A 13,375-nucleotide genomic window follows, 5' to 3' on the forward strand; every position below is an offset into this window, starting at 1 on the left:
GTTACTGGAAAAAGAAAATGCTGCTTGCACCTCCCCCTCCGGGTCCTGCCTCCCGGCCTTGAAAAGAGAGAAACTCCTTCCAAAGGAGGTGGCGCCCACCCACTCAGAGACGTCCTGGACAGATGTTACCCGCCACCACTCCGGTGGAGCCCAGGACCCCTGGGATAGGACCCCCTGAGGTCCACCCACGTGTCCCTCCACCCAAGAGGCGGGGGAGTCCGCTTAAGTCCCAGAGGAGCGAAGAGGGAGTTGGGGGCAGGTAAGCTGAGAGGCCAGGGCAGTGCAGGCAAGGGGAGGAAAGCCAGATCGCTCAGGATGGTGATGCCCCCGCTGCTGAGTAAACTGAGGCACGGTGGTCAAAAGTGAGAGGTGGAAGAAAGAAGCTGAACTGGGATCGCCCCTTTGCCTGCCCTTGGCAAGAGGAGACACCGGAGCCTCAGTTTCCCCACCAGGGTGGAGGATGAGGAGAAGCTGGGGGGAGTGGGAAACAAGCAGACCCAGTTCCGGGCAACCAGAAGGGGCGGCTGAGAGGGTCCGGGGTAAATAGACAGCAGGAGGACCCAGGGTCGCAGGCATCCCAGGGCATCAGGCGGTGATCCGGCGCGAGGGAGGGCCTGGGGTCAGGGGTCGGGGTGGCGCCTACCCCTGGCGGGCCGGGTCCGGCTGCGGGAGCGGCTCCTCTGTCGCTGCAGCCGGGGCCGCCTCAGCAGCCGGTAGTAGTAGGAGGGCCTCCCGGTGCTCTTCCTGGCGCCGCCCGCGGACATGCTGCCGCCCGCCGGGCACCGGGCCGGGCCTGGGCGCGCTCACACGGGCCCCATCGCCCGCTCCGGCCGGCCCGGCGGGCGTCCTCGCGTTCTCCCGCGTGCTGCTGCGGCCGCCGCCGAGGCCGACGCTGCCCCACAAAGTCGCGCAAACTCCTCCTCCTCCTCCCGCCCTCCCTGGAGCAGCCGGCCCCGCCGCGGGGGCCGGGGACCGGGAGGCCGGACTGGCACGGGCCCGGAAAGTCAGTGCGGGAGAAATCCCGGCCTGGAGTCGGCGAGGCCAGGCGGGCCGGAGTGCCCGGGACCCCAGGCAGGTCCCCAGGACGGCCACCGCCCTCCCCCCGCGCCTGAGAGCCCGACCTCCGGGCGCACGCGGCGTCCCACCCCGCCGGCGGGTATAGGCAGTGCACACCCGCGTATGGGCGCTCCCTGGCACTGGGCAGGGCGCAGGCAAGGCGACCAGGAGGGCACCGTGCTTCCGAACCGGGAACCCTCGATTAGGGTCCGAATGAGGCCGGTGCCGCAGGGCCGGTTTCCTCCCCAGGCTCACTGGGCTGCGTGTCGATCCGCAAACACACCGTCCAGCATGCCCCCCGCCCCGGCAGGTAGAAAGACTTCTCTTTCACGCAGGATACTCGCCTGTTCTTTAAAAATCGTCCCGTTTGATACGCATATTACCTTTATATATTTACAATTAGGGTGTATATTTCAAGCACGGAAAAAGTAGAGAGAACATAATGAACACCTGTGTATCCCTCGGGTCTTCGCCAAATCAGAACTTTTTGCCCCTTGGATCTAAACCTTCCTCCAAATGAAACACCTCAGATGCTGTGAGGTCTCCCTCCTGCTGGGCATTTACAGCAGTTCTAGCAGGACTGCGGGCAGGGCAGAACTCTCCCTACCCCACTGTAGGGAGAGGAAACCAAGGCTAGAGAAGGGAGGGTGCCAGCTCCCTCTATCGCATCCTGCTGAAAGCTTTCTCCGAGTCACGCACTCCCCCAGCTCAAGAACCAGCCATGGCTCCCAGAGTCCAAAAGCCCCAAGTCCAGAGAATCTTCTTTGGTATTTGAGACTCCAGCGATCTATCCTCAATCAAACTACCTCCCAGCCTCACCTCCACTCCCGCGCCCCACTACTTCTCACTCCTCTTTACTCCCAGCAGGGACTGGCCTCCTACTGACTTCTCTGCCTGGTCAAAGTCTGTTGCTCTAGAGCCCACCTCCTCCAGCCTTCCCTGACCACCCTGGCCACTGGCTGCGGTATCTCTCTCTACCCGCCAGCCTCTGCAGCAGCATTTATTTTTTAAATTATTCTGACAACCACCTGCCTCAGTTCCATCCCTTCAAGTACAGAAGGGGAAACTGAGGCCCTGACAGGAGGTCTGACTTGCCTCAGCGGCAGAGGCAAAGGGTCTTAGCCAGGGTTCTGACAAGTAGCCTTAAGGATGTGTTGGTGGGAGAGTCACGTGTGGGTCCTGAAGGAGTCTGGATGTCCTCCTCCAGCACAGCTGAAAAGGTGCGGCCCTGGAGGGGGCGGGGCAGTCGGCAAAAATCCAGACCAGGTTTTGCACCTCACAAAGGGGACCCCCTCCCTTGCTCCCTCAGCCAGAGGGGAGGGCCCCCAGGTCAGAAGCCTGGATCACAGCTGGAAGCCAGGCGCCTTCCCAGGACTAGGGGGGAGGGGCAGGAGGGGTATTGCTCCTCCAAACCCAGTCTGGGTTGTCAGAAGCTATCAACTCCCCTGGCCCCTCTCCCCAGAGCTCTGGCCAATCCCCGGGGGGAAGATGGAAAACCACAGGGCCTGCAAGGACCCCATTAGCCTCCTTTGGGTTAAGCATTGCTCTAGCTCATTTTCAGTAGCAGACATTACCAGGAGCCTCTTTTACAAGTTCAGAGGCCCCTGGGAAAAGTAGTACCCAATTCCTCCATCCAGAGGCAAGCTGTGAGCCCTCTTAGCGAGCCTCCTCCAGAACACAAGAACCCAGTTCAGAGCCTCCCCATTCAGCTGGGGCTCCCGCAGCCACCTACCCACAACTTGGCACTTCCAGAAAGAATAACCTCCGAAGCCAGGCCCACCAGTTTTGGGGGGAGGAGGACTCCCAGGAAGTCCAGCTCAGGGTGGGGACAAGAATCCTGTTCCCAGGGCCTGGACTTCACCTGGCCCAGTTTCCTCCCCAAAGCAGGAACTCCCTGATTGGCCAGGTCCTAGCCTTCCATGAAGGAGACAAGACACTGATCAAGTGATCAAGCTGATTAAGGCTGGGACAAGTGGTCTTAGCCTGAGGTCCCCAACTAGCAGATTTAGCTGAGTGTGTGTAGAGGGAAGGGAAAGCATCCAGGACCTCAGCATCTCATCTGTAAACACAGTTGGGTTCCAGAGGTCTGGCACAGACTCTGTTTATGCTTGGGATTCTCAAGTCGTTCTCTGTGCCTCAGTTTCCCCGCCTACAAGGAGAAGTTACAGACTCCTAACCTATCTGCCTTGTGGAGGGAGGGTCAGCTAATGAAGAAGAAGAAGCTTTTGCATTTCTGGCCTTCGGATGGGGTGGGCATTGCCAACCACCCAAGCTGAACATCTCCACGGTACCAGCTGGAGGGCTGAGTAGGAAAGGGACAGGGTGGGAGGTAGGAGAGGAGGTCCAGGACCCCTGGGATGGGCAGGCAGACAAAGGCTGCTCCCTGCACACCCAGCAGAGCATCTGGAATCAATCCCGCTGTGGAGCAAGCCACCCACCTCCTCCCGCTGCCCCTGTGGCCTCCTCCCTTCAAACAGAAGCAGCCCCCCTTCCGGAGACTGCCCAGGCTGGAGGAGGGGCACCTGAAAATGTCCCCCACCCCACCCCGACCACTTCCTGCAACAAACCCCTTCAAGGGCCAGGCCCTGCCGACCTGTGAACCCCAGGCCCTGCAGGGAAGGTAGTCCCATCAGTGGTCTTGTTCTCCCAGCTCAGTTTTGCCTCCAGAGGGTCTCCTGAATAGGCCCAGCTCCCACCTCCCCTACGTGATGCTTTGCGTGAGGATCAAGGCTGTCGCCTCCATGCCCCTCAGCCTCCAAATGGCCCCAGCTCACTGAACATGCGTATTTCTGGGGTTCCTCCAAGACTCTTGATTCGGTGGGTCTGGATGGGGCCTGAAAATATGCCTGTTTAGCAAGTACCTGGAGACTAGCTAAATCAGATCCCACCCGACCCCACCACCACCTTCAGTGTCCCTCAAAAGCCCCCAAAGGTGAACTCTCAGAGTACCGAAAAGGACCAAACTCTGTCACAAAGCAGCCAGCCCCTCTGCACTCCTACCCACTCCATGCACCCTGATCTACCTGCTCTCAGCTCCCTAAGGCTCCAGCCTCTGCCCTGATGGCCAGATGGCTGCCATGAAACTCTTCCTCCTGCACCCACCTGGTGAACTCCTTACCCCTCAGGACCCAGCTCAAACTTCACCTCTTTAAAGAAGCCTCAGCCCCCAACAGAGACACGTGCCATCCCCGCCACACCCGACCAGTTAGGTTTGAACAATGAGGACACAGGAGAAGACCAGAGAGGGATGGACCCAAAGAATTTCCCTGCAGGCAGAGAATCATCAGCATCCAGAGGTCTGGAGAATTACACCCTGTTGGGCTGGAAGTCCAGACCAGAGGCCAGGCCAGGGCTGGGTCAGGAGGGGTCAGATGCAGGGAGGGGTCCAGCCCAGTGCAGTCTCACATCTGTCAGGTTTACAGTCAGTGAGGAAGGAGCAAAAAAAGCATATAGTCAGAATAACCCTTGAAAAGCCGTAAATTGCCCATCCAGGACAGTGTTTCCTCCAGTGTAAAGTCAGATCACCCATTTCTTCAGCTTCGCGCAAAGCAGAAGGGCCTGACCTTTCCAGAAGGGCCATTTTTGTGCAGGAGGAAAACAACAGCTATAATGAACATTATCTAACACAAGACTCCACTCAGAGAGGAGAGATGCTCACGCCTGGAGGGGACCAGAGAGTCCAAGACCTCTAACATAGGAAGGTTACAAGTTTGGCCTCGAAAAGGCTGTCAGAGAGTGAAGTTTGGATTTAATAGCAATAAACTGTATTCAGCATTTACTGTCTGCGTTATCTATGCACATTCTCTCATTTAACTTATGAGACAGATGGTCACCACCTTCATTTTACAGAAAATATTGGGGGCACAGAGAGGGTAAGTAATTTCCCTAAGGTCACACCGCTTGCACTAGGAGTCAGGATTTGAACTCAGGCAGGCTGAAAAGAGCAAAGGTCTTAAGATTGAGCAGGACTTAATAATGCAGAGATGGAGGAGGGGCAACAGCCTGGAACTTTCCTTAAAAGCCAGCTTTGACAAGGAACAGGAGGAGGTGAGAAGGGATGGAGTCCTGACAGGGGAAACACTGGAGCCCACCAGGCTCCACACAATGGATGTCTGGAGGGCTCAGACCTGTCAGGTTTCCTGTCGGGACGAGGCTGGGCAGTGGCAACCAGGGGAAGTCCCCAGCTAGGCAGCCCTGCACACATCCGCCTCCCAGGCTGGTCTCAAGCTTTGAGTCGCTGGAGCCCTGGGCAGGGTGTGGGTAGGAGTGCTGCGGGGGACATTCATGGTTAAGGTCATGGGCCTCTGCCATGGGAGGTGGCCTGTCTGGCAGGCAATGACGGCTTCCTGTGTCCACTGTTCATCCGGGAATGAGGTTGGACCACGTATAGGACCTTCATTCAGATGGGGCGGGCTGGAGCGGGGGATCTCCGACATGGCGGAAGGGGGAGACGAGCCCGAGAGGTCAAGCTCGAGTGCTCGAGGCCCAACTAGGTGTCCACCACCTCCACCAGCCCCTGGACTTCCTAAAGCCATCAACAAATTTAATCACATCCTTCACAGAAAATGGCCCACTCACGGCCTCGATGATCCCGGGCTTAGAGGGCCCTGCCCCTGTTAACACAGGCGGAACTATGGAAGCAATCAAGCGTGGACACTGGAACACACACAGACAGAGCCTCGGGGCATGTGAGTGTTTTTCTGAAATCAAGTCACCCAAAACTGGGCTGAGGGTGAACCCTCGGGAGAGGCAGGGCTCTAATAGGGTGGAAGGCCAGTGGGTGGGGTCATTGTTTCTTTGGGCACTGCGTAACTCAAAGAAAGCCCTTGACATCTCTGGGCCTGAGGTTTCACATGTTAAATAAAGACGAGTTATCTCTGCCCCACTCACCTCCATGGATCCCATCAGGATCTAGAAACTTCCTCCCAAACCACCACCTCCTGCCCTCCAGAAGCCCAGAGAAGAGGATATATCTCCCTCAGACATGACAACAGCCTGTCACTAAAATCCTGGAAGGTCAGGTTTAGAAGGACACTTCAGAGCAGGTGATGGGACCAGGGAAGCTGGGGCCCTATAGGACAGCCACTTGGCCAGAGGAGCCTGCCTGCTTCATCGCCAGCCGGGATCTGGAATCAATTCTCCAAACGTGGAGGGTCTGATCGCCCCTCCCACCCCAGCAGTCAGGGTGGAGCACGATCGATCGCTCCCCGCAGATGGGGCAGTGAGGCCATGGGAGGGAGGGAGGGACTGCCCCGAGGTCACACGTGAGAGTTGGGGGTCAGTCCACCACGGGACTTAAACAGAGGTGCCAAGACCCCCTCTCCTTCTCAGTTACCTGGACCACCCCTCCCAGATGCCTGATGCGTTCTGGCCACAGGTGCCCAGCCTTCCACTCCCACTGCCCCGAAGCTCGGGGCTCCACTCCTGTGGCTGGCAGAGGCAGGGATCCACTCTCCAGGCTGAGCCCCAGACCCCCCTCTTACCCCCACCCTAGCAGCCGGCATTTCAGCCCAGATGGCCTGGCCTGGAGCGACTCTCTCTGCGTACTTCCTCTCCTGCCCTGACCCAGAAACGCTGCCAAGCTCCAGGTGGGCCCACAGCTCCTCTTTCTCCCAGCCCAGCCTGGGGCCGAGGCTCTAGGTCTCCAGCTTCCTTCCTCCCCGTCCAGCTGATGGGGCCAGAGAGCTCCACACCCACTGGGCGACAGGAGTGGGTGGCATATGGTCCCAGGGTGAGGTCAGAGAGCCCCCTCCCTTCCCAGGCAGACCTGCCTGGTCATCTGTGAACCACTTCGTGGTTGGCACTGGCCTGGGCTCTGGGGGGAGGGGTCTCGCTCCACCCCTGCAGATCCCACTGAAGAGGACAGATGAACCAGCCCAGTAGCCAGCTCCTAGGAAGCTTCCATCTTGGCAGGGAGCTGAAAGAGTATGGGATTTGGAGTGAGGAATCAGCACTTCTTGGCTGCGTGACCTCAGCTTAGTACCTTTACGTCTCTGTGCCTCTGTTTCCTCAACTATGGAGTGGGCATGATGATACTTACACTTTGTGAGGTTGTGGAAGGTCAAATAGCATAGTGAGTCAAAGCCCTGTGGACAAACTGGCTCACATCTGCCCCTCCAGGCTATTTATTTTCTCACCAATCTGCGGGCTCCTTGAGAGCAGGACAGCCAGAGCTGGTCAGCACAGTTACTGGCCCAGAGCAGGCTCTCAGTAAGACTGACTGGGAGAGATAGCGGCAGTGTTTGGGAAAAGTGGCTGAGTCCATCTGATCTGGAGTCAGCACTGAGGGAATTTGGAAGAGGGAGAAATCCTGGAAGACTGCCTGGAGGAAGAGTCATTGGTACTGAGCTAGAAGGCTAAGTAGGAGTTGACTGAGTAGAGAGCAGAGGAGGAGCAGGCAGCATGAGCAAAGACCCAAAGATGGAAACCAGCAAGGCAAATACTGGGGGCAGCATATAGAACTGTGAGGCTGGAACAGAGGATGAGGAGGGGGACTGGGGAGCAGGCTATATGGGGTATGTAAGGGTGAGATCAGGGAGAAGAGATGGGGAGATAGATCCAAGTAGGGGTGAGGCCCAGACAGCCCCTCCAAAGGGGAGAAGTAAAGTGGTAAGGAGGGAACCCTGGCCAAGGAGGCAGAGGATCAGGGCTCCAGGCCTAGCTCTGCTGCTGTGTGGCTGTGTGACTTTGAATAAGCCACAGCCCTCTCTGATCCTCACTCTGCAACTGAAAGGAGGCTGGCTCCATGAGGCAGGCCTGCAGGGGTGGGGCTAAGCTAGACGCCCATGAACTACAGTGAGAGCATTCAGAGTTTCCTAGCAGGTTTCTTGAGGAACCACTGGCTAAGATGGTTATAGATGAGACTGGATACCCTTCTAATCCTTTAAGGTGACACACATGGCCCCACCTCAGGGCCTTGGCGTATTCTGTTCTTCTACCTCACACACTCACCCCAGACCTTCAGATGTCAGCTCCTTCCTTCCATTCAGGCCTCAGCTCAAACAAATATCACATCCTCTGAGGCCTCCCTGGCCACCTTATCTCACGTACCTCTGCCCCAATCCCCACACCCTATCCCACTGCCTTGTTTTATTTTCTTCTACTTATCCGTTTCCTGAAACTATCTTATCTGTGCATTCAGCTGTTCACTAATTGTCTTCCCCCAAACTTTAATGAGGGCAGGGGCCTTGTTAGTCCTGTCCCAGGTATGTCCCTAGTGTGCACAGCAGCGCTCAATAAACATTTGATGAATGAGGTGAATGAAGGGAGCTGGGCTCAAAGCCCCCCTTCCTTTTTTTTTTTTTTTTTTGCGGTACGCGGGCCTCTCACTGTTGTGGCCTCTCCCGTTGCGGAGCACAGGCTCAGCGGCCATGGCTCACGGGCCCAGCCGCTCCGCGGCGTGTGGGATCTTCCCAGACCGGGGCACGAACCCGTGTCCCCTGCATCGGCAGGTGGACTTTCAACCACTGCACCACCAGGGAAGCCCCCCCCCACTTCTTTTTTTAAAGAAGGGAACCAGGGGCAAGGGACTTCACCTCTCTGGGCCTGGGTTTCCTCCATGTGACATGTGGACAACGAGCTACAGAGTTTACTTTCAAGCAGCAGCCTGGGGCTGGTCGGGAGGTCAGGACGTAAGTCCTGACTCTATGCAAGAGCTGGCGCAGAAGAAATGAATGGATGAATAAATGCCTTTGCTCTGCTGTGTGCCTTTGAGCAAGTCCCCTCCTGTTCATAGGCCCAGCTTCCCCTCCTAGAAAATGGAGTTGCCTGGGTGGTCTTTCAGGACCCTTGGGCACTGACACTCAGAGCTACTGTGCCCAGTCCGGAACACACACGGGAGCCACAGCAGGTGTCAGAGGAGGGCAGGCTATGCCAGTGCCATGGTTCTCGCACTTACTGGCTTTTCCTGGAGATCCCACAGAGCCCATAGCTGGCATCCTGAGGCTGTGCAGGTGAGAATTAAATGTAGCTTCTGCAACCTGTCACCCCTCAACTCCCCTTGAGAGTGAGAACAATGCCAGCCCTGCTCCCACCCTAGGAACACCGTTTTGTCTGGAAATTCCACCACGGGGGAGGAGGAAGGGCTGGGGCCCTAGAATTTTTGTGCCTGCTCCAACAGGAAGTAGCTGAAAGTTTGGGGCCAAGGAAAACAAGTTCAAGGTCATCCTGGAAATCACCCCTGTTCCCCCTATGGTTAGGGACTTGCCCCTTTCCCCAGGTGGGGCTCTCCTGGTAATTAATGATTAGCACAGTGTGGAGCGGGGATGGTCCAGGACCACAGGCAAAGGCCTAAGAGGAGGCGAAATTCATCCAGCCTCATCTGGCATACCCTGGAGGACAGGGAGCTCACTACTGAACTGGCCCCCTGTCCTCAGAAAGTCTGAAAGTGAAGATGCCTTCCCACAACTAGGACTTACAGGAGACCTTTAGGGATCTAGTGGTCATCCTACTGTCTACTCATGGCTCAGAGGGCTTGTGACTTGCCCAGGGTAACCCAGACACCCCCAGCTACTCTCTCAGTTTCCAGCAGCAAATGAAGCTGTTACAGGCACAAGTAAGGAGAAGCCAGCAGGAGAGCTGGTGCCAGAGTCTGGGCTTCAGCCCCACCCCACATCCCTGCTGGCTAAAATGCCAGGGCTTGGGGGTGGGGGGTTGACCTCTGGCTGGCCTTTATTAGAAAGCCCAGAGGACATGGGAAGGGGCCCTGAGTTGATCTCAGTCCCACTGAGGGCCCTAGGGAAGCAGCCTGGGTTACAGAGTCCTTAACACAGCCCCTCTAACACCTCAGCCTTCTCTTGCCCTGTAGCCTCTGCCCCAGGAAATGGCAAGGCAGCTTCAGAATTTTCTGGGCCTGCTCTCTCTGACTTCGTGTTTCTTGTGTCCTCCTGGTGCCCCTCTCTCTCGTACCCACCCCCTTACACAGCCTCCTGTGCATGTACAGACCTGCCTTCCCACTCAAGCCCTATGGTGGGCTCCTTCCATGCCCTACAGGGCCAGGCCCACAGAGCAGCCTGGAGCCCTCGGGAGACGCTGGCCGGTGCTGCCCCCTGCCGGGCTGCAGAGCCCTGGGGAAAAGCGTTCTTGGCCCTGGCAGGACCAACCATGAGGAGGCCCAGCCTAGGACTCCCAGGGCTCCAGGGATGTGCCCCCCGAGGACCCCAGAGTGGCCTGGCACAGGGTCCCAGTCTGCTGAGTGACTTACACAAGCCTTGCCCACCCCCTCTCTGCCCCGTTCCCAGCGGTGCAAAGCGGGTGGAGCAGAACCTCAGTTCTCAGACTTGGAAGGCACTTCAGTCCCCTGGGGAGCATGTTAAAATGCAGATGCCCAGGCCCACCAGGGAGAGTCTGGTTTAGCTGGCCTGGGAAGAACCAAGGAATCTGCATTTTAACCAGCAGGGGTTGGGCCCACACTGCCCACACTGGCCTACCTACTGCTCTCTCTCAGGGCCCCTGGCTCTGCATGGAGGCTTCTGGGAGTCTAGCCCCTGACAGGGTTACCAGCCTTTTACAAACTGCAGCCTGTTGCCTTTCTCAGCACCTGTGTGTGGCAAGCAGGCAGGGGTTCCCATTCTCACAGTACAGACAGGCAAACTGAGGCTCAGAAAAGAGGCTAGTTTGGCCCCGTCCCATGATGAAACTCCCCGCTTCCACCTCCCTCTCTGGGCCCCCCAAATGCGGTCTAGATTCTGGGGCCCAGAAGGTCAGTTCAGGCCAGGCAGCAGCCCTGACTGGCCCCCTTTGTCCTGGTCTCTGTGCCCTCTGACCTCACCGGGTCCTGGGCTGATTAAAATATCCCCTTACAGCCCCGATAGGCCTGGTGTCTTCTTACAGGCTGGAAGGGACGCAGTCCCATCGGAGGCATCACTGCCAGCTTGGCCGTCCTCAGGAGCTGGATACTGCCGGCATAATGAGATCAGAGAGCCTTCGCCCAAAGTGTTTGCAAAGACCGGCCTGGAGAAACCGAGGCCCAGAGAGGGGAAAGCCTTGCCTAAGGTCACACAGGACACAGTTATTAACCCCATTATAGTCACTTACTCTCTGCCGGGCCATATTAATTCAGCAAGTCCTTATCCCAATCCTAAGAGGTGGACATTGTTACTCTCTCATTTCACAGGCATAGAAAACTGCCAGGACTCGATCTCACGCAGCTTAGCTCTTGATGATGACCCTGGGCTGCCACAAGTGGTCTCCCCTTACCTGTCCTCAGGTAATTCACCTGCTAGCCCCTTTTCAGACACCAAGAAGACAGAGCCATTTGTAAAAAAGGTGACCTGTAGCAGCAAGGCCAGGGCCTTGGCTTCCAGTCCCAGCGGGCGGGGGGGCGCGGTCAGGGGCGTGGTCAGTAGGTGCTGCCCCAGGCCCCTCCCCGACCTCACCTCTCAGCACTCCCTACACATACCCCTTCTCAGCCGCACTGGTCCTGGCCTCCCACCACTTCTCTCCTTCGCGGCTTTGCACCCGCCGTTCCCACTCCTAGGACACAGGACATGGGGCAGGCTTCCCAGGCTCCCAGCCCCCCGTGAAGTGGGTTATTGCTAGCTCCAAATTCTAGCTTGAGTCTGTCCACCTCTGTCCTCTTCACCGTCACTACCTGCATCCAGGTCACTGCCACCTCTAGCTTTGGGGACTCTCACAGCCCCTAACTGGGCCCCCCAGATCCTCTCTGGCCCTCCTGAGTCTATTTTCCACAAAGCAGCCAGAGTGAGCATTTTCAAAACTGCCCTCTCTCCCAGCCACCTTGGCCTTCCTGGCCTTTGGACACTCTTTCTGGCTCAGTCACCTCCCACGGCTCCCCCTTCCCCCCTGCCCCCATCCGGGCTGTCCTGAGCCCCCTGGTCTACTCAGAGTGGGGACTCACTCTTCCCTTCCAGAGAACGCCTCCCCCTTCCCTCTCCAAACTCGCTGCTTCCTGGGTCATTTTCTCCAGGCCCCTGCACCTTTCCTCCAGGGAGCCCATCGCATTGCGCCATGACATCTATTTTTTGATGAGTCATCTCACGTCTGTCTCTCCTGGCACACGGCTCCCCCGAGGGCCAGGTCCCGTCTGCCTGGCTCACCGTCGTAACCCCAGTGCCCCGGCCGGCTCTGACACATGGTCACTGTCAATCAGGGGGAGGGGGAGGGCGTCATCGGCGTTGGAGCCCCCAGACCTCTGGGCCTCAGTATACCATGACGCTCCAGGGCTTACAGCAAAATGGGGCCACATGGCCTCCGGCCCCACCCCAAACCAGTCACAGCTCAGGACTTAATTCTCCTCCCCATAGGTTTTGTGTTTTCATTCTGTGATTGATAGCCCATTCAATAAATTTCCCCCATTATCTTTCACGTGCAGCGTGCTGCCTTTCTGCCATTTAATAATGCATTTGGCTCGCCAGGCCTCTCCCTGGAGAAATCGAAGGCTTGGCTCCGATGCCGGAGCAGGCCCACAAGGCTGCCACGGATTCCGAGGGCTCCTTTTCAGACCCAAACCTTGAGCAGGTCTGAGCCTCACACTCAGGGCTAACTGGGCAGGGGTCCAACTCCTCTCCCCTCCCTCCTCCCCTGTGGCAGGGAAGCTTGGCAGGGAGAATGCAGGCTCAGATGTCCGGTGCCCACTGGGACCCTAGTGGCCAGTCTTAGGGCTGGTAGGAGACGCTGGTGCTTCCCCCAACCAGCCTCAGTGGTTTCCAGAGGCTCCACAGCCATGATCTTACTAATCTCCCTCTCCGACTCCCCAGGCAAGACAGGAACCCATCAGACCCGCTTCACACATGAAGAAACTTCTCTGAAATACAGGGGGACTGCAGCCCAGCCTTGCCTACCCCACTGGGTGCTTGCCAGGTTCAGACGAGGCCAGTGGAGATTTCTGAGGGTAGCCTCTGTGCTGGCGCTGTACCCAGTGCTTGACTTGAACTGTCTCACCCACAACAAACTTTAGAAGCAGAAGGTACTATTATGCCTATTTTATGGATGGGGAAATCAAGCCTCAGAAAGAAGCAACTTCCCTGGGATTATTCGGGAAGAAAATGGCAGTGCCCCGGAGGAATTGCTCCTGGAGTGAGGGCTGAGAAGGGTCTAGAGGCTCCAGGGAGCACACAGCTCCAGCCAGAGCTACCCACCAAAAACACAAAGCAGCAGAGAGGCAGGGACAGCTCAGGGCTGTAAGGTCCAACAGCTCAGGGGTTGTGATTCTACCCATGGGCGTCCCCAGCTGTGTGACTGGGGCAAAGTCCCTTAACCTCTCTGGGCCTCATCTCCCCCATCTGTAGGATATGAATACCATTCTCCCAGGACTGTCACGGCACTTGCATGAGGCAACACGTGGGAAGGTGCCTTGTAA

General features: G+C 57.5%; 1 protein-coding gene across 3 annotated transcripts in view; it reads right to left on the bottom strand.

Moving 5' to 3' along the window:
* Positions 1 to 13,375, bottom strand: part of DAB2IP (DAB2 interacting protein) — a gene marked incomplete at both ends in the record, with an annotated part of 193,541 nt that overhangs the window by 124,392 nt on the left and 55,774 nt on the right. The window contains one exon of one of the 3 annotated variants that reach the window (XM_079705906.1): positions 644 to 764. The exons of the other annotated variants lie outside the window; for them this stretch is intronic. Coding sequence (XP_079562032.1) covers positions 644 to 764 — 121 coding nt within the window. Of the gene's footprint in view, positions 1 to 643; positions 765 to 13,375 lie in introns of those variants that run through there. 3 annotated transcript variants of the gene reach the window in all.

This window comes from Hyperoodon ampullatus, assembly GCF_949752795.1.
Source record: "Hyperoodon ampullatus genome assembly, chromosome: 6".
Classification (NCBI taxonomy): domain Eukaryota; kingdom Metazoa; phylum Chordata; class Mammalia; order Artiodactyla; family Ziphiidae; genus Hyperoodon; species Hyperoodon ampullatus.